The sequence below is a fragment of the Manacus candei genome, unplaced genomic scaffold, assembly GCF_025592945.1.
Source record: "Manacus candei isolate 608988 ecotype Guabito, Panama unplaced genomic scaffold, ASM2559294v1 h1tg000033l, whole genome shotgun sequence".
Lineage (NCBI taxonomy): Eukaryota > Metazoa > Chordata > Aves > Passeriformes > Pipridae > Manacus > Manacus candei.
Genome location: NW_026138081.1, coordinates 7,312,192 through 7,330,185, shown reverse-complemented (window position 1 = coordinate 7,330,185; position 17,994 = coordinate 7,312,192). Strand labels below are relative to the sequence as shown.

Here is a 17,994-nt window from a genome sequence, read left to right as displayed (position 1 = left end):
GCACTATTAAACAAGTACCTTGACATAAAAGGTTTTATAAATTGAGGGATTAAGAGCTGCCAGGCTGGGAAGAGATTATTTCAGTATATTACCTTATAATTCGCGTGTGAAAAACACAACCACTTAAAGCCAACTAAAATACAATGAAAACAAACATTTTAAGAATTGTAAGTGCTGAAGCAAAAATCAGAAGGCACTAAAAACAGAAAGAAGGACATTTCAAATCTATTTTAAAACATTCAAATTTATTTTAAAACACATTTTTTAGCATTTAGGATAAAGGGAAAAGTTTTATGTACAGAAGTGTTTAGCAGTTTTAATGGCTTGTGGGTTTTTGTCCAAGTCACACACAGAACTTTTTAACAGTAATGTTTGACACTTGTATTAATTCTCCATATGTCTACAGCCAAACAATTGCACCATAAAGTCTGCAGTTTACTCAAGCTCATAGTAAAACACCACACTGTTAAAGAATCTTTCCCACAGAGACCAGTTATCAAGAAAAAATTTGATTCAACTTTCTGAAGACATTTTTGTAAGTAACAGACACGTGTGAGTACTTTGCATAATCCTGTCGGTCAGAAGTAGCAGAAGCAGAGTACTCACAGCATGATCTAAAAAGAGGCAGCTGAGCACACTTCAAAAGCAGCTATCCATTCATTGTTTTAGTGGGAGAGTGCTTTTGCCCACTGGCACAGAAACAGACAACACAGTCCTATTCCACTGAGTAATCCTTATTGCATTATCGCATCCAAAACAAAGTGTAATCTATACCTGAAACAGATGTGTAGCAGGAAAACTAAGGCAGACAGGCAGTAAATAACTTGCCTAGAGGCACAGCAAGTAATCCAAATCACTAGGATTGTGGATTAAAACATTCCAGACTTCTAGCTTTGTGCCAACAATATAAGAACTACCAGACTGGATTTGACCAAAACATCCACCTAGCTCTGCAAAGACCTGATATTCAGTGAATGCTTATGGAAAAGAATAAGTAAGTCATTATTTAGAGCAAACAAATCATATGTCTTTTCTTCAATACAGATTCTGAAGTACACATATAGGTTATTTAAGAGAGAATTAACATAATGCAGAGAACTCTTCCAGTAACACTTACGAGGACTGAACTCCAAAACTAAGGATGGAATGGAATTCCAAAGCAGAGTTCCCCATTCCCCTGTTGGCGAAAGCTGGAAGATTTTGCTTCTCTCCTTCCAGAAAAAAAACCAAATAAATAGATCCACATTAAAACCCAAGTAAGTTGTTAAAGTTTTTATAGTAGTCTAATAGAAGTGAGTTTACTTTTTACTTTAAATTGATTAGAAAATAATTGTAAACACACCTCACCAGCCAGACTATCTTGTACAATTCCTACTTAAGTAACATTTGCTTCTATTCCCCAAAACAGTAGTTGATTCTCTGTTTTCTAAATACTTATACATATTTTTATTTTGGCCTTTTTAATTTAGTTTCTCTTTTTTACTACATGAAAGTCAACACAAAAGCTTAATTAACTCTCAGCGTTAGTTTGTTGATATCCTCTCCAAATGCACATAACTTTTTCTACAGGAAAGATGGAAAGAATTTAACAGAAACCAGAAAAATCAGTGAGGACACTGTGAAATCAAGACATCAGCTCAGAAAGGGCTATGACTTTATCCCCAGCTTGATTTGATACTGTCTTGATTGACATCCAAATGTATTCTTTATTTTAAGTTTTCTGTTGGTATTAGTTAAAACATGTACTGACATATATCCATGGAATAGCTTAAAAATTAAGACAGCAAACCTTTAGCATTTTTCACACTGTAGCCTGATATCCTGACTGTGACAATCTCCAGCCACCTAGCTAGGGACAGGATTTGAGCTACTGCCTCTGCATCCTCACTGAAAACAAAAACAGAAATCAGATTTTAGTTTAACACTCACAAGAATCACCTGAACTTTAAAAACAGAAGACACAATTAGATCCAAACACATGAACTCAGTATTTGCTGGGCTTTACTGGCTTTGTACATTTTGAGCAAACAGCACAAAATGAAGTGTTCGGCTAAATACTAAATCTATGTACTTTCTCATTTGATATCAACTCCAAAGAATAGCCAATCAAAAAATGCCTTTTTTTAAAAATAAAAAATTGACTGCCAAAAGAAGTATATTTGGCTGAATAATCAATAAGGAGATATGCAGTCTTTTATACAGATTAGGAAGCTCAAACCAAGTTTTCCATCTAAGAGTTTGAAAACCCAACCAGTCCCAAAATAATTTTTTTTTTTTTAATTAAAAGTTATGCAATCTGGTATTTCACCTGTTTATTTTTTGAGCCTGCAATGGAACGATAGGAATCACAGTATTGCACAGAGATTTGCAAAGTGGACAGAGATACTCTCCATTCTCCAAGTCAAATATCTGTTCAACGTGCAGGCGCTGTCGAAAGTTCAGCTGCATTGCTTCGAAGTATCTGCAACATTGAAAAGGAAATTACTAGGAAGTGGAATGGCTCAAATGTGACATGAAAACAAATGTTCAAAGTGTTATTATACAGTAAACACTTATGCAAGAGAAAAAACAAGTCTCTTGTTGGATGTGAAAATAATAAAATCTTTGAGTACATAGATGAACTTGCGCAGAGATGCATGGTATACACTGATGGAAAAACGATGGCAAGTTTCCCTTGCCTACAAAATCCTTTTAAATTTCATTAACACTTTACAGATAAGCTGTCCTTACATTTTCTACTCTTCCCTCTTATCTTCAACACAATGAAATGTTGTATCTAATATCTCTCATATGCAACTCATTACAGTAAATTTGAAACAGGAATTGCACATATTGTTATTTAATTTAAGGAAAAAATACTGGTAACGATTCACGAATAATTTATCAGCTACTCTGCAACGACTGAGTCTCATGACAAGACAATGAAACTGTAGCCTTCCTATAACAGGAAGAGAATTTATATTATGATATCGCATTTCAATTATTTTAAACTCAATAGGAAACTAAGAAATAACTATGATCTTTTTACAGGTTTTGTTATAATTCTGCCCCTTCACTGGATGCAGTAAGCCTTCAAATTTCATTAATGTCTCAGAGGAATTATTACAAACAAAAAGATCCAGCGTTTAAATCTTCTTGTCTGAATACATGCAACTAAATTCGGTCCTAATGTTCTGACTGGGTATGTAGCAACTGAGAGACAGATATGAAATAATCTGACTTGTGCACCGAGGCAATACAAGATTTTTTTTTTTGCTTGAAATCATACATCTTAAGGGAATAAAATAAAATTCCATTTAGGTAATAAGAGAAAATGTGTATGCAGGGACATCTGCAGAAGTTCTAATAAACACAGATTATTTAGAAATGTATTTTGTTACTATCAATAAAATGATACATTTATTTTCCTCACATTCAATCAACTATGTTTTTGCAAGCAACTACCCTTCCTTATACATCACAACTACAAGAATATTCCATTCATTTGAACTTGTACTGTTTTAGAGGGTTGGCAGTATTTTTAGGCTGCACATAGAGAAGTATGGCAGGCATCGCTGGGAGCAATATTAGTAAGTTAGAATGTCTGTTATGTAATAAATAAAAGACTATACTCAAACCTTCTGTGCCATCCCGTATGAGAAGAGCCTGTTGTCCATTTTAATCCCATTAACCCATACAGCAAGTCATCTTTTCTTAAAAAGAGCAAGGGAACTGAGCTCCAGTGTTGCACTACTTAGATCTACGCAGATGTAGATGGATCTGCCAAGAGCAGATGTATTATACTCAAGGAACATACTTCCGTATCATTTTAAGTGTGTGCACCTATTTATTCTGTACCGATGTTTTATTGTAAAAAAACTATATATACACACATATAGAAAAGTAAATGGTAAGCACTAGAAGTTTAGTAAGATTTTTTGAAGTAAAATGGCACAAGTACGAACAACAAACCTCAAGAGATTGTTTATAATACACAACAATTAAGAGTAGTTGTCATTGCATGACCCAACTCTCTATCTGTTGACAATTCACCAGGATTATTTCTATTATTATTTCACACTATTTATCTTGTTTAGACCTTTGTGGAGTCAAATACAGGATGACTCTATTCTGCAAGCTAGGGAACTCAGTCTTTTAATATTGAGGCTGCATTTTAATCCAACACACTTGATCTAAATTGTGGGTCCCCCAACCTATAGAAATCTAGTATAAAGTTTACAGCCATTGTATCAATTCTTTGTCCTTATCTCTTATTAAGGGTTTGTTCACCCAAATGGGAGGGGTTGCAAAAAACTACTGGTAGATTTAACCACTCTTATTCTATTCTAAATGCAAGAATCCCATCTAAAGACCCACTGGAATAACTCGGCTTCATCCTTTAAGTATTGACCTGGTGACAGACCTTCAAAGTACTGTTGCTCTTGAACGCTTACCTGTAGGAAGATTCCTAGTGGTTCACACTGGACTGCTAAAATTCACTAGATATGGTTTCTTATTCTTGACTAGTTTTACACCATTGGTTTTATTTGCATAAATTAGTAATCCTTACAGATTCTTCTTTGGGTCATAAAGGGCCTTAAAAACTTTTGATAATGATTTTCTTCACCACGTCAAAACACCTCTTATGCCATATTTCATTTTCAGATGAGCACAAATAGTTGTGATTCCTTAATTAAATATCCACTTACTGTACTGTGTTTTCAGTGTGCACTTAGATGATTTGGAAAATAGATTAATTAAAAACCATGAAAAGGCTGCAAATACACATCCTTACTTCTGCCAGCAGGCTGCGTGCATCACATGACCACAGCTTCCTGTGTGTGTCCCACAAGGTAAGTCAGGGTGCATGAAGAGAGGATCTACTGTATCTAGAAAGACACGGCAGAAAGAAATTATTAAAAGAAGAGTAACATAACTTCCCATCAGTAGGATGAGAAATGAACAAGGATATACATAGAACATGAACATTTTTATTTTCCTACAGTTTGCACAGTCACATTAAAACTACATTTGGCTAACTTTTCCAGACCAATAATCCAGCAAAGCAATCACAAGACAGAACCCACTTGAACTACTGAAGGCTTCCCACTAATTATGAAGAAAGAGACAACAAAATTCAAAAGCAACAGCCAACTGGTTGAACAGCAAAAAGGGCTCTTCCCTCTCCAGGTATTGTTTCAACTTTTTTTATCCTATTCCAGACTGCATTTCTCTCTTTTTAAAATTAAAAGCCGACAGCATCGGGACTTGAAATTTTTTTTTTTTCTTTTGGTCAAAAAGAGAGGAAAAATGCAAAAAAGTCAGTACTAAATTTCCCTTATACTTCTATTTATTTTCTTCTTTCCCTTCAGTAACTGACCAAAAGTTCTATCATGTTTAATCAACTGCTACTTACAAAGGAATTGTGGTTGGTCTTTGTGTTCCCTGCTACCAACATGCTACTGTGCAAATCTAACTCTTGTGTTTGTATAATTTTCTTGTATTCATTTTTTTTTCATTCATCAGATGATATCAATCCTTGCTTACACTCTCCTACTTTTTTATATTGTTGCTTTTATTATTTCCTACACATGGGAGGAAAAAACCAAACCAAATGGAAACAAACACCCAAACCCTTTTTGGGCTGCCATACTGGCCTCTGATAATGTTCATTTATTTCCTCCATATTGGGAAAATTTGCTGTTGTACTTAAATAAACACAAACTGTGAACAGTCCTGGATTTTTTCCAGGGCAACTACTCCTACCAAATCTACATGTTCGATTAAATCTTCTTGTGAGATTGAAGCATTTTCTGATTTCCCCCAGCAACAAATCTAAACCTTCAGACACTTCTCATTTAAGTTTTAAAGCACGGATTTTAGAACAGTTTAAAAATTTTCACCTTCTTTTCCTGAAGAAGGGTAAGCCATTCAGCAATCTGACCAAACATATGAGTTTAATTAGTTCAAAGGGTATGAGCTCTAGGTACAGTACTGCTTGTAGTCTAAAAGAAAAAAAATCACATACCTCCTGAGAGTTCAAGAATTCTGCTCCTATTCTGAGTTAAGGCAGTTGATTTCTGGACACAGGCAGATAACACCATGGCAGCACTTTCCAACTTTACTTCTTGCTCCTCCTGACAAAGAATACAGGTCAAAACCTCTTTCTCAGCAACAGATGGACCTCGTTTGGGACCCAAAGCAATTTTGGAGTAATCAACTGCTGAAGACACGCTGTAAGATCATAAGTGATACAGACAGAAAATAATCAGGTGGCTTTTTCTACATAAATTTAATTCTTCCAGGTATCTAACAAGGTCATACACTCCTAATATTTCTGGTTTTATACCACATTGCTTTACAAAATCAAATGATGACCAAGCAATGAAGAAACTTCTCAATCCTCACTAAAATGCAGCATTCTTTAAAAATAGAAAGTGGAAGCCAGCTAAGATAAAGTAACACAGTGAAATGGATTCAGACAGCAGGAAATTCAAGAAGCTATATTCAATGTAGATTGGATTAAATATATTTCAATCTTACAGACACATTAAAATTGTTTTCCATTCTTGAAGAAAACATATTGAAAATGAATGCCACTACCTTAAAACAATGCTTCATGACACAATAAACTTCCATATATTTTTTAAATATTCCCTATTCCAAAGTTCAACAATGACTTATAGAAGACGATTTATTAAAGACCAAAGCATATGGAAGTGATCTGTGCTCTTCTTTCAGCAGCTATCTCTATTTTCCAGATTAGTTTTGTGAAGCCCCAATTACACAAAAATTGTGAGCTGTATTGTTGAAGTATCTCTAGAACAGGAGCAATCCATATCAACAAAATTATAACCAACAGAAACCAAACATCTTCAGTATGAAATAAGATTTTAAAACCTAACAAACAAATATCAGTGATTTGAGCTACAAGAAGCATGTATTCTTCTTGAAACTTAAGCTTAAGACACATTGGTTTTCAGATTCTTTCCAAATAAAACACTTCAATTTTCATATAAGGTTGACAGTCACCTCCAAGATTACAGTGGTGTCAGCTCAGCAGGTTTCCAATGATCCTTTTTAAAATGTTAATCAATATAAGTATCCACCATTTCAAGAACTGATATTTTTTATAGTTTATCTTATGTTGTCTACAAAGTGATACACTGTTCTTACATCAGCACACACGTGCTAGTTTATATATAATTCTTTAACAGAAGATGACTTAAAAGTAAATAGAGACACAAGTTTGTTGACTACAATGACACAATCTGTCCCCTGAACCTACTTATGAACTTTATGGAGCATAACGAATTTATGTAGCAGGTAATGAACTCTTCCCACCAGAACTCTGGATGTCTTTTTTCTCACCTTTCTTCCTCCATAATAGCATCTTCTTTCCCCTGAGCCTCCAGTGTGTTTTCATACAGGAGCTTATGGGTTTCAATGAAATTCCTCTGAAGTGCAGACATCTGGGCCATTATCTTCTGACGGTGCAACCTTGCTGCTTCTGCCTTTCTCTTCCGCTCAGCTTTCTCTTTATCCTGAGTGCTCTGTGTCTTACAATAAGAGAATAAAGAAATCACAGGCAACTGAGAACATCAAAAAATGAGAAGACTCTTTCCTCAACTATAGGTATCCTAACCACTGACACCAAATTCCTTAACTGACAATGCTTTACCGCTATTTGAAAAATAAAACTCAAATCTTTAAATGCGACTAGGTTAATGAACCTAGCCAGAAGACTGTACTTTTGTGGTCCACAAAAGGTCACTAGTACAATTCCTAGCCCAAAGACAAGATCAATAATACCTGAGCCATTTTAATTAAGTAATTGTCTGTTCTTAAGAAATTTTAGTGAGGCGAGCATCACAAGCCTTCTCCAGTATTCTGTTATTCTCCCCATAAGCGAAACCCATACTAAATATTCAGTATCTTCCTTACAAAATTGAAGAAAATTTTATCTTGAACTATCGATGACACAACAAATGTAGCAACTTTTTATATATCTGTGTATTGTATTTTCACTATACTTTATGGTACACTGGAAAACTATTCTTCTTCCAGTATTTACTCATCTATCATGTTTTCAAAAACTATAAACAAGGTATTTCTATGCTTTAGAAATGTAGAATTCAAAAAGCAGGTAGACTTAATTAAAACATATAGAATCTAACTCCTCCTATTCTATTATTTAAGGGACAAATTCAACATTATAAACATTGCTTCCATTGACAACACCATTACTTTTTGAGGAAATCAAACAACAACAAATTGCTCCACAAGCAGTGGAATGGTAAGAGACTAATTTCTTACCGACTTTTGTATTTTGTTTGACACCTTACCAGATACTATACGACACCTACCTCAAAAAAGAAACACAGCATATGCTGTGATAATTTAGAGCTATGCATGCAATGACCAGCCAAGAGATTGTTTGGCAGCAAGCTGTCGCCAAACAAAATGCCTAAGAGTAAACTAGCCTGTCTTTGCACACTGTCTAAGGGTAATTAGATTCTCTTCTGTTCAACTGCCAACTTGAAAATGGGACTGTAAAAATCTTTGAAATCTCCATTTCGTTGTGTCACTTGACCACTGGATTAAAATGTTATTTTGAGAGAAGTGCAAAGAGACTGATCGACAGAATAAATACTTAAGCCTCATGTCTTTACACAATCAGGCAAAGCAGATTAACCTCTTGACAGGGCACGTAAATTACAAGACATCACTTTAAGTGGATTTGTATTTCTAATTACTGTACAATGACAATATAATAGAAAAGGTGGTCAGATCATGAAGACAAGAAATGGAAAGATGAACACTAATTACTTCCTTCACCCCCCTCAGTTGTTTCACTTAATTTGGAAGTACAACCAAACCCACACATTAGCTGCTGATAATTCCATGAAACATGTTTAGCACAAATTTCATTTATTAAAAATATTATTATTGGAACTAAAATCTTATTTGTAGACAAGATATCAGAAATCAATTTTAAAAATTCACATTATAGGCAACAATGAATTTAGTCTCATTATTGAAAATAGCCATTTAAAACATTAAATACAAGGCTTCCACTGAACTTTTATTTTTATTATTACCTCATCACCTTTTGCAGCTTCTGAGGTCGATGCAGCTGTTACTGTTGTTAAACTAGATTTTTCCCTCAGTCTTTTCACCATGTCAAACATCTAAAAATAGAGACTTAGATGTTAAAAACAAAATGTAACTTGGCTCTTACTACAGTATAGATTAATACAATTACAATAATGCAATATATAAGCACCGGAACAGGTTGCCCAGAGAAGCTGTGGATGCCCCGTCCCTGGAAGTGTTCTTGGCCAGGTTGGATGGGGCCCTGGGCAACTTGGTCTCATGGAAGGTGTCCCTACCCATGGCAGGAGGGTTGGAGCTAAATAATTTTTAAAGGTCCCTTTCTAAGCAAAGATTGACCCAGCTCTTGAAATTAGCAAAGCAAATACAGTAACTTCTAAGTGTTAACACAGTATTCAAGAAGCCATCTGGTCTGGAGGAAAAAAATGGTGCAATACATTAAACTTCGAGAAATCACTGCAGCTGTAAACACCGGATTGTATGTGGGAATCATAACATCCTTCAGAACAGCTTTCTTCATTACTGAAGTCAGATCATACTTATCTCTCCCTTGTGTACCTGCAGTATCCAATTGACTGTGTCCTTCTGTGCCTCTAACTGAGGAACTCTCTTCAATTTTTCCAGAAGCATTAATACGTTCACAGCATTTAAGGCTGAGCTTCCCATTCCTTTACAAAGTGAAAAATAGAAAAGGGACTTCATGTATTTACAGTCATGGACATGCCTTAAAGTATTGCTAATTATATAACACGCATACATGAACACAACCTGTCTAGTTACTTTTCTCATTTAATTTCATCTGTTTATTTCATTTATGTAAAGTATAATCTATCCCCTTGTAGATCAGTAATTTCTACTTTAGAAAATCTTTGCTTAATAATTTCTGCTTAAAAAAGAATTGCTTTTCACTTCCAAAGGAAGCAATAAAGCTCTTGTAGCTTACCTAAGTTTGCTAACAGCTTAGTTTGCAAAAGTTTATTTCCATCCCACAAACTCTCATTATTACAGGAATTATTTCCTTCCCTACAACTTGGTGACTAGCTCATAGGGTTCTAGGCCCTTCTCTAACACAAGAATGCTTTAAAATTGAGACCATTCCCTTCAGCAATATTTCTACTTCAGCACATTCTACAAGAAATTAATTTGCACATTTTTAGTAGGGAGACAAATACATTATAAAACCAATTTTTTTTAAATTAAATCACTTCTCTGTAAGAGCCTTCTTACAAAAATACTGATTATTTTTGCATCCTTTACATGTAAATGGGATTTTGGTTTTTCCAGTTATGCAAAACTAAAGGTGGCAAAGCATTCTCTAGCATCTAATTAATTTGAATTTATGCCTATAGTTGACATGAAGCTTCTTAAATGGAAATACGTTCCATCTAAGATGGACTTAAGATGACACTTCTCTTTGCTCAACAATTAGAAAAAATTAAAAAATTAAGTGAAATAAGAGTATTTTTCAAACTCACATTTCAAACACAACATTTTTTAAAAACTAAATAAAGGCACTTCAGTAGTTTTATACATTTATTCACATAGGAGGTATTTAAAACACACATAGATGTGATGTTTAGGAACATGGTTTAGTGATGCATTTGGCAGTGGTGGGTTAACAGTTGGATTTACTCATCTTAACGGTCTTTTCCAATCTAAACAATTCTTATCTGTTGCACCTCACAAGTGACAATTATGTTTAGTTTGATAATGGATTTTTTTTATTTGTTCTTACACAGTGAAGCAGAAACTCTAAATAAAATGAGAGATTATTTAGAAAATGCAGATTCCAATGCCCACTCACTAGTCTTGAGTGTAAGATTAGGAACTGCTTAGTAGGGATTTGAAAAAGAAAAAAAGCACAGTCCACAGCCACTAAGTTTCTGTTTCTATTATCACTACAATAGTAAAAGAGTAACTTGCAGATAATTCAATACTGGTACAGCTCAGGAGTACAAAATATGGAGACAGTTTACTTAAATCCACTGCCATTTTTCAAGGATTTCTTAGTTTCCATTTCAATGGTGTTCTTGTGAAGGGAAAACCATTTTCAGTTATGTAACACTAATATTACTTTCAATTTCTTTCCCACAAAGAGAAACACATATCCTCTTCAATATACCTGACAACTGGGAACAAAGGAAGGTAGTCCAAACCTAGTTACTTGATTATTTTTAAAAAAATATTTTATCAGGTTTTAATATAAAACAAAATGTAAAATCTTTCTGACTCAAAACACTGATTAATTTCTTCTAGTTTATTTATTTTAGAAAATAAAACATACGTGTTGCTTTGTGATAAAAATCAAAGGATACTTCTTCCTCTGGAGACTTCTGTAACTGCTGCTTCTCCTCTAGTAACCCTAAAGAAAGGAGATGGAGCACCTGAAAAAAAAGAGAAAAAACCAAGTGTCATGCAATGTTAGAGATAAGGAAAACTGGCGTATATAATGAGTGTTTAATATAGTTCTGTATGATATACTGATTATATTCATGATAAAACACCTGAAAAAGTGCAGAGATCATATATGGTAAGTGAAATAAAAGTGCCCAATATAAATTTACTGCGTATTAGTTGCACTACAATTAATAAACTTGCACACTCTTCACAGTAGTAAAATGGGAAGCTTGTCTTTTTGTTGATATAAATCTATATTTGGTTAATTCCATAATCCAAAAATTAGTAGGTAAGGCAAAGCAATTAAACAATCCATGCACTCTAATGAACAAAACCGATTATTTCATGTAATCTGTAAATTCAGGTCTATATATAATTCTATAAATATTAAAAAAACAACTTCCAAAAACAAACAAACCAAGCAACCACCCAAAAAAACCCCTTTCAACAGTGTCAGTAATTCCTTTTTTTTAAAGCATAAAGTCACTGCGGTAAAATGAAATACTTACAAAAATTACTTTATTCCATGATTGAGGCCCCAAAGACATTTATGTGCTTACAAAATGAAGCAACTCCAATTTCTTTAAGATTATCAAAGGGTGACTTAATTGCACATGAAGTTTCAAGACAAAGATGAGGTAAGTAGGATTACGCATTGAAACAGCTTCAGTGATCAGGCAACAAAGGTAGGAAAGAAAAATAGAAAATTGGAGAATATTTCCTATTTAATATTATTGTGTACTGTGTTTTTATTTTACAATGGAGATAGATAATTAGAAATATTTTCTTCATCAGTAAGATTTATAAAAGCAGGTTTGGGAACAAAAACTAAATCCTTATCATTCAAAGTTACCTTTACGTATTTTAATCCTATCCTAAGCAGTTAACACGGTCAGTACAGGAATGGCCATAGCAAGATGACTAAGGCTGACCATACCATTTGAATCATAGCCTCAGTCCACAAGTGGGTTTCCAGTTCCACTGCCCTCTGAAGAAGTGTCCGCAGGACGTGCATCATAACATCACAGTTCAGAATCCTCACCACGTTGCTGAAGGCAGGACTGAAGTCTGGAGGAGGAGGTGGTGGCAGTGCTAGAAAACAGAGATGTGCAAATATATTACTGAGTTGGCATTCCACCCAAGACTGCAGGCAAAAAGTAGAGAGCACAAAAATACTACTTTCAGTGAAGAAAAACTGGACTTTTAAATTAATAAAACCACAACAAACACAATTGTTCACCTAAGACAGCTGTCATCTTTAGCAAAGCTAAGTACTTATATAAACCACAACTAAGTACTTACATAAACCAAAATTAAGTTCTTATATAAACCACAGGCAAGCTAAGCTAAACAATCGATCACAAGTACTTAGTTGTATCTGTAAATGCAAATCTTTAATACTTTGCACTGTCTTATGATTTATGTATCACTATTAAACATATAGTTAGTGTTTTGCATCAGATATAACGTCTTCAAGTCATTAAACAAAAGTGAGCAGTAGAGCTTCCAAAGTCTCATACTACAGTGTCACATGTATGGAGCTCTAAATTCTTTCTTCTACAGGGGAATTCTGATCATTTCTAGCTATGTACATTTTCTGAGCTAATACTGAAACTGTGTGATGTGGTAGCTTCTCCTAGAAGCTACCTGGAATCTTAGCATTTACTAACAGCAGCTTATTTAATGCCACAGTCTTTTCCTACCTGGAAGCACTGACTTAAGTCTTCTTTTGGCACCTGGATGCCTATTTTCAGAAAACCTCTGTGAATGCAATGTCTCTAACTATCAATCTTTTGACAATTTAGACTGAATGAATTATAACAAGTTACTGACAAAGACAACACAGTCACATAAGAGAATATGCAGGAAGTGCTTGCAACAGAACATGTAGCCTCAGGGGAACACACATCAAATGTAAACAGTTATCCTTTTATTTTGGAACTGCACTACCCAATTATATGAATGTGAGTTTCTGACAATTACATCTAAATAACTGCATTTTTTTAAAGTTCTGCAAAACCAATATCCCTAATAATGTCTTAGAGTTGCCAAAGTGAAAGGGGAAGGCAGGAATTCTGAAGGTGCTGCTGAAAATGCATCAACTGTATAAATGAACAGTGGAGGAAGAAACCAAAAGTCATTCAAACCCCCTTTTTCCCCTCTCATTAGTTTTCAGCTGTAATAATCCTCTGAGTTACTTAAAACTGAAATTTTTTTCCAAAAAGAATGTGATTTCCAATTCAACTGTGTCCCTCCTAAATGACAATGCCAATGTATTCTTTTTCAGTTCCACAGTTTTTCAACTGAAAGGAACCTCAAGCAAATAAAATTCATAAGAATTAATTTTAACCATCTTAGGTATGAAATGCTATAGTGCCTGTGATCATACACAAAAATCAAAATACACTTTAGAGTAGGAAGTAAAGATTAAGGTATTCAACTGAAAGGGAAACCTGGGAAGAAAAAATAGTTACATCTGTTGCAACTCACAAAAGCAGGTGATAGTTGATTTTATTGAATTGTTCGTTGTACTTATTTGTTCAGCTTATCAAGTCTTCCTCAAGACAACTCAGTTAATGCTTGTGACTTCAATGGGTACAAGTAGACTCGAAGGGAAATAATATTTGTGTTACAATAGAAACACGGGGGTTTATTGTTTTATGTATTCATGGTTTATAAAAAAATTTATTTATTAAACTTTAAAGTCTCATTCTTGTATTACAGAATGGATATGAGCACTAGTTCCTGCAACAACCTAATCTACATGGCATTATTATTTCTCAACATTGAGCTAAAGAAAATACTCACTAAAAAAAAAAATCTAGAAACTTTTGCCTCTTTGTTACTTCACCATAAAAACTCTGAGCTGTGCATGGGTTTATCAGTGGGTACTACAATCTGTTTGTTTGTCTGTATGGAAATAAAACCAAAAATTTCTAAACTCCTAGTTTAGATAAGTAAAAATGATAAAAGAAATGTCAGGTGCTAATTAATTACAATTACTACAAATAACAACAAATCTAAGATGAACTCAACCATCCACAATTAAGTCACAAGACATCTCCCAAAGCTCATTACACACATACAAGTACATACACTACCAAATTATCACATTTTTTGAGTCATGAGTTTCAAATTTTTACCTTCATCCCTGTTTTCTTGTTTTCTTCTTTTCTTTTGTGTATGCTCAGCCTACAGAAAAAGCAGTGTCGTTGTATCAGCACCTCTACAGAAGTACACAATGAAAGCATGAGAAACCCTACACTAGAAATCTGGCAAGATATATAGTGAATACCTGGTTGTCTAACTAGAATTTTATCTGAAATCTGTTTAACAACATCGCATTTTGCATTTAAATTTGTAGTAGAGATAAATAATTGGACACATTTGCTTCCTCAATAAGAGTTACAAAAGCAAAGTTTGGGGTTTCCTAGTACAAAGGTAATTCTTATCATATTTTGTTCTTAGCATAAAGAGTTAACAGAGTTAATACAGGAGTCACCATAGGGGAAACACTAATGCAAACCAAATACCAATTGCAAACAAAATACTAATGCAAACCATTGTCAATTTGTATTGACAATCTTAACTTCATTAAACATTTAGTTTTAAAGTTCGCAGCGTATACTCTTTACTGAATCAGTTCCTTTACATTCCATTGCTTCCTTTGATACAATAAAGTTCTTTAGACATTGATAAGTGTATGCTATTTTTTAACCTTTGAGAGTGAATCTTACACCGCTTACCTTGCTGTGCTGGGTCTTAGTATAGTGATAAAAGAACATATTGAATTCCTTCAAGCACTCATCTTTCAGTTCGTAAACTCCATGGCCAGAGACACCTGGTTTCCTTATAGAGAAATATTTCATGACATACAAATTAGTAATGTATGTTCAGCACATCTTCAAATGTAAACAAACCAGTAACACAATTTATTTTCTAACCCAAGTGCAATAGTGATGGTTACTTCATTAACTTACAAAAAGCGGGGAGTGAGTACATTTATCAGTCCTTAATACTGTTTACTACCGTTAATTCCTAGAGTAGCAAACCATTTCTAGTCTATACATCATCTAAAGTATACAATATAGCCTCTGAAAAGTCTTTTAAACTTTATGGCTTAGAATTTCAGACACTGGATGTTATTGTATAAAATTCATTCCTTTCTTTAACCAAACTACAAAACAAGTAATACAAACAGCTACTTTCCAGTGAGATTTTTTAAACTATCCATATAATTCTCAAAGTAAAATGCCTAGGTACATCTATAGTTGTTCTTAACTAAACATAAAAAAGCAAGTCATATGAAATTTAAAATAAAGTATACTAAAATAATTAAAACAAGATAATTTTCTTACAAAAATAGCAGACATTTGAACTAGTTTTTCTCAACTACTACAATTGATAGTTCTATATTTGCACGCACATACATATGCACATGTATATAAAATTAACTTCCACCTGAAAATAATGGAAAGTTAGTAACTAAGTAACATGTAAACCAATTATTAGATGGCAATTGTCAAGGGTACAATGAGAGTTGTTAATGTTCCTAGCCATCTTTGGAAAAAACAACAACAACAAAAAAACCCAAAACCCTTTTGAACATTCTAGGACATGAGACTACTAAACTCCTGAGAGTCCTCAAACTGAATTTGAGGAAAAAGGGTGGCAAAAGGAGAGAAGCAGCAGTACCTTAGGATAATCCATACACTTTTCTTTCCTATGCATACTTGCAAACATATACTTCAAGACAGCAAAATATTAGCTGAACAGAGACTGTACAGTTCAGCTTGTTTAACCCACATAATCTGAGAGATCTTACTTCACATACAAGCTACTTATGGAAACAACATTAAGAACTTACTTAAATGTAGCCACTTTATCAATTACATTCTCCAAGCCAGTTTCATTGTTCTCCTGGTAAAAAATTTAGTTTGGAATAAATATATAAATATCTTCAGTATTACGCTATGTGTAAGAAAAACAGGCAAACAGATTTAGATAATTCCCTAATTCATGAATTAATATATTTTGCCCGCTGTTAATCAGAAAGCAGAAATTCATAATTGACAAGTTCCAAGGAAGTATCAAAAATGGATAATATTTTCAGTTAATCATGTAAAACTTTATTAATAATTGAGCTGATCTCTAGAAACAGGGCAGCGCTCATCCAAACTCAATGGAGGGAAAAATGAAGGTTCAGTTATTTTAAAACTGTGAATGTGGATATTATGATAATATTCCAGGGTATTTAATTTACAATAAAACTGTAGTTTTTTTGCATTAACTGCCAGCCCTGAAAACTTGCACAGACTATAAAATCAATCCACATCTCTCTGCTTTGCTTGAATTTTCAGCAATTGGAATAGAACGACCGGGAAATCTGTGTTTTCAAATAGACTTGTACAACACCCAACTTTGAACTGATCTGCACAGGTTTAAATGATCAAAATTATAGGATCAAATTTACTGATGGCACATAGGGCTGAATGGAACTCAGCCCCATGGTCCTATAGGGCCAACACAGAAAGTTTTAAAACTTTTCTTTTTGAATCTAGGAGAACTAGTAGGACAAGAGGGCATGGTCTTAAGCTGTGCCAGGGGAGGTTTAGGTTGAATATCAGGAAAAAAATTTTTACAGAGAGAGTAATCAGACACTGTAATGGGCTGCCCAGGGAGGTGGTGGATTCTCTGTCCCTGGAGGTTTTTAAGATGAGACTGGATGTGGCACTTAGTGCCATGGTCTAGTAACCACGGCAGTAGTGGATCAATGGTGGGACTTGATGATCTCAGAGGTCTTTTCCAACCCGGTTGATTCTACGATTCTATGAACTATACCTGAATATTCTGAGGAATTCCACCTCTTAATCAAAAACCATAAGTCCCATATAAGCCTTTCCAGATCCATCCATACTTGAAATTATGACATTTACCATCAGTAACGTGTGTAAGCCACTTTGTCATGTTATTTTGTAATTCTGAAACCAACGTTTAAGCTTTTAATCAGAAATAAAATGCCTCCATATTAAGATAAGAAAGCTAAAAAAGAAAGACAAACCAAGAAAAAGTAAATGAAGGGAAAAAGTAAATTAATCAGAACTCACATTTTCAGGCAAAGACTTAGTAATTGCACTGTGAGCCATTGGTTCAATACATAACAGATGGATGATCTCTCTCATTATAACATCTTCTTTTGTCACATTGCTGATTCCAGGAACATATCTTTCCCCTGTCAGAGTGAATCAAAAGGAGAATGGCAAATATAACAGGTATAAAGCAAATCTGAATTTTCTGCAGCAATAATGCTATTGCTGGCATGTTTCAGTATTTCCATTTGTCAGAAACCTGTCCCAACTGTATGAGAGTGAAAAAGCCTAGCTTCCTAACAAAATGGGCCAAGATGGACTTTCTCTTCATATTCTTCTTTAATGTCAATTATGATGTTATTTAACAACCTTTTCCACTATGCAACCCCTATTGTTTCCAGTTGACAAATATTTG

General features: G+C 34.2%; 1 protein-coding gene across 5 annotated transcripts in view; it reads right to left on the bottom strand.

The window, feature by feature from the left end:
* The window catches only part of UBR1 (ubiquitin protein ligase E3 component n-recognin 1), a 67,546-nt gene that overhangs the window by 16,520 nt on the left and 33,032 nt on the right, over window positions 1-17,994 (bottom strand). For 3 of the 5 annotated variants that reach the window (XM_051791962.1, XM_051791963.1, XM_051791966.1), the window contains 14 exons: window positions 17,598-17,722; window positions 16,358-16,410; window positions 15,237-15,339; window positions 14,634-14,682; window positions 12,428-12,582; window positions 11,378-11,477; window positions 9,652-9,761; window positions 9,081-9,170; window positions 7,351-7,538; window positions 6,008-6,213; window positions 4,775-4,868; window positions 2,309-2,461; window positions 1,790-1,887; window positions 1,118-1,211 (listed from right to left, as the gene is read on the bottom strand). In XM_051791962.1, coding sequence (XP_051647922.1) covers window positions 1,118-1,211; window positions 1,790-1,887; window positions 2,309-2,461; window positions 4,775-4,868; window positions 6,008-6,213; window positions 7,351-7,538; window positions 9,081-9,170; window positions 9,652-9,761; window positions 11,378-11,477; window positions 12,428-12,582; window positions 14,634-14,682; window positions 15,237-15,339; window positions 16,358-16,410; window positions 17,598-17,722 — 1,618 coding nt within the window. The remainder of the gene's footprint in view (window positions 1-1,117; window positions 1,212-1,789; window positions 1,888-2,308; window positions 2,462-4,774; window positions 4,869-6,007; window positions 6,214-7,350; window positions 7,539-9,080; window positions 9,171-9,651; window positions 9,762-11,377; window positions 11,478-12,427; window positions 12,583-14,633; window positions 14,683-15,236; window positions 15,340-16,357; window positions 16,411-17,597; window positions 17,723-17,994) is intronic. The other 2 variants (XM_051791964.1, XM_051791965.1) reach the window with 1 other exon arrangement.